Raw genomic sequence first — 1641 nt, 5'->3', positions numbered from 1 at the left:
GTGTGCAATCGCTGCCCCAACACTTCGTGCATAGCCTCATCGGATTGGTAGAGGAAGTATTTTAATGTTGATATATCACTCTTTACTTGTTTCGACAAATTTTACCGCAGGTCCGTTACGTGGTTCAAGCGCTTCTCCAGTCGCCTACGATGTTCTCAGATGTGGCAAGCCTCAATTTTTTGATACTTTCTGTGTTCTAAGACGTGGCAAGCCTCAATTTTTTGATACTTTCTGTGTGGTGGGAGGGTGGAGACGCCCAAATATAATTTTCTTGAAGATGTTTCTCGAGCGTGTGCAATCGCTGCCCCAACACTTCGTGCATAGCCTCATCAGATTGGTAGAGGAAGTATTTTAATGTTGATATATCACTCTTTACTTGTTTCGACAAATTTTACCGCAGGTCCGTTACGTGGTTCAAGCGCTTCTCCAGTCGCCTACGATGTTCTGGTGGCAACCAATTTTTTGATACTTTCGTGCTAAGACGTGGCAAGCCTCAATTTTTGATATTGCTTGTGTGGTGGGAGGGTGGAGACGCCCAAATATACTTTTCTTGAAGATGTTTCTCGAGCGTGTGCAATCGCTGCCCCAGCACTTCGTGCATAGCCTCATCGGATTGGTAGAGGAAGTATTTTAATGTTGATTTATCACTCTTTACTTGTTTCGACAAATTTTACCGCAGGTCCGTTACGTGGTTCAAGCGCTTCTCCAGTCGCCTACTATGTTCTCAGATGTGGCAAGCCTCAATTTTTTGATATTGCTTGTGTGGTGGGAGGGTGGAGACGCCCAAATATAATTTTCTTGAAGATGTTTCTCGAGCGTGTGCAATCGCTGCCCCAGCACTTCGTGCATAGCCTCATCGGATTGGTAGAGGAAGTATTTTAATGTTGATATATCACTCTTTACTTGTTTCGACAAATTTTACCGCAGGTCCGTTACGTGGTTCAAGCGCTTCTCCAGTCGCCTACGATGTTCTCAGAAGTGGCAAGCCTCAATTTTTTGATATTGCTTGTGTGGTGGGAGGGTGGAGACGCCCAAATATACTTTTCTTGAAGATGTTTCTCGAGCGTACGCAATCGCTGCCCCAGCACTTCGTGCATAGCCTCATCGGATTGGTAGAGGAAGTATTTTAATGTTGATATATCACTCTTTACTTGTTTCGACAAATTTTACCGCAGGTCCGTTACGTGGTTCAAGCGCTTCTCAGTCGCCTACCTGTGTTCTCAGATGTGGCAAGCCTCAATTTTTTGATACTTTTTGTGGTGGGAGGGTGGAGCGCCCAAATATAATTTTCTTGAAGATGTTTCTCGAGCGTGTGCAATCGCTGCCCCAACACTTCGTGCATAGCCTCATCAGGGGAATGGTAGATTTAACGTTGATATATCACTCTTTACTTGTTTCGACAAATTTTACCGCAGGTCCGTTACGTGGTTCAAGCGCTTCTCCAGTCGCCTACGATGTTCTCAGAAGTGGCAAGCCTCAATTTTTTGATACTTTCTGTGTTCTAAGACGTGGCAAGCCTCAATTTTTTGATATTGCTTGTGTGGTGGGAGGGTGGAGACGCCCAAATATACTTTTCTTGAAGATGTTTCTCGAGCGTGTGCAATCGCTGCCCCAGCACTTCGTGCATAGCCTCATCGGATT

The 1641-nt window shown here is 45.0% G+C and overlaps 1 protein-coding gene across 1 annotated transcript; it reads left to right on the top strand.

The window, feature by feature from the left end:
- Positions 1–354: 354 nt before the first annotated feature.
- RB195_026449 (uncharacterized protein) lies at positions 355–1130 on the top strand (the record flags this gene model as incomplete). Its single annotated transcript, XM_064215008.1, has 2 exons — positions 355–400; positions 928–1130. 2 exons carry the CDS (start codon positions 355–357, stop codon positions 1128–1130), a joined length of 249 nt encoding a protein of 82 aa, XP_064070889.1.
- Positions 1131–1641: the final 511 nt, after the last annotated feature.

This window comes from Necator americanus, chromosome X (assembly GCF_031761385.1).
Source record: "Necator americanus strain Aroian chromosome X, whole genome shotgun sequence".
NCBI classification, from domain to species: Eukaryota; Metazoa; Nematoda; class Chromadorea; order Rhabditida; family Ancylostomatidae; genus Necator; species Necator americanus.
Note: the sequence above shows the minus strand (reverse complement) of the source record. Positions and strands in the feature narration are given on the sequence as shown.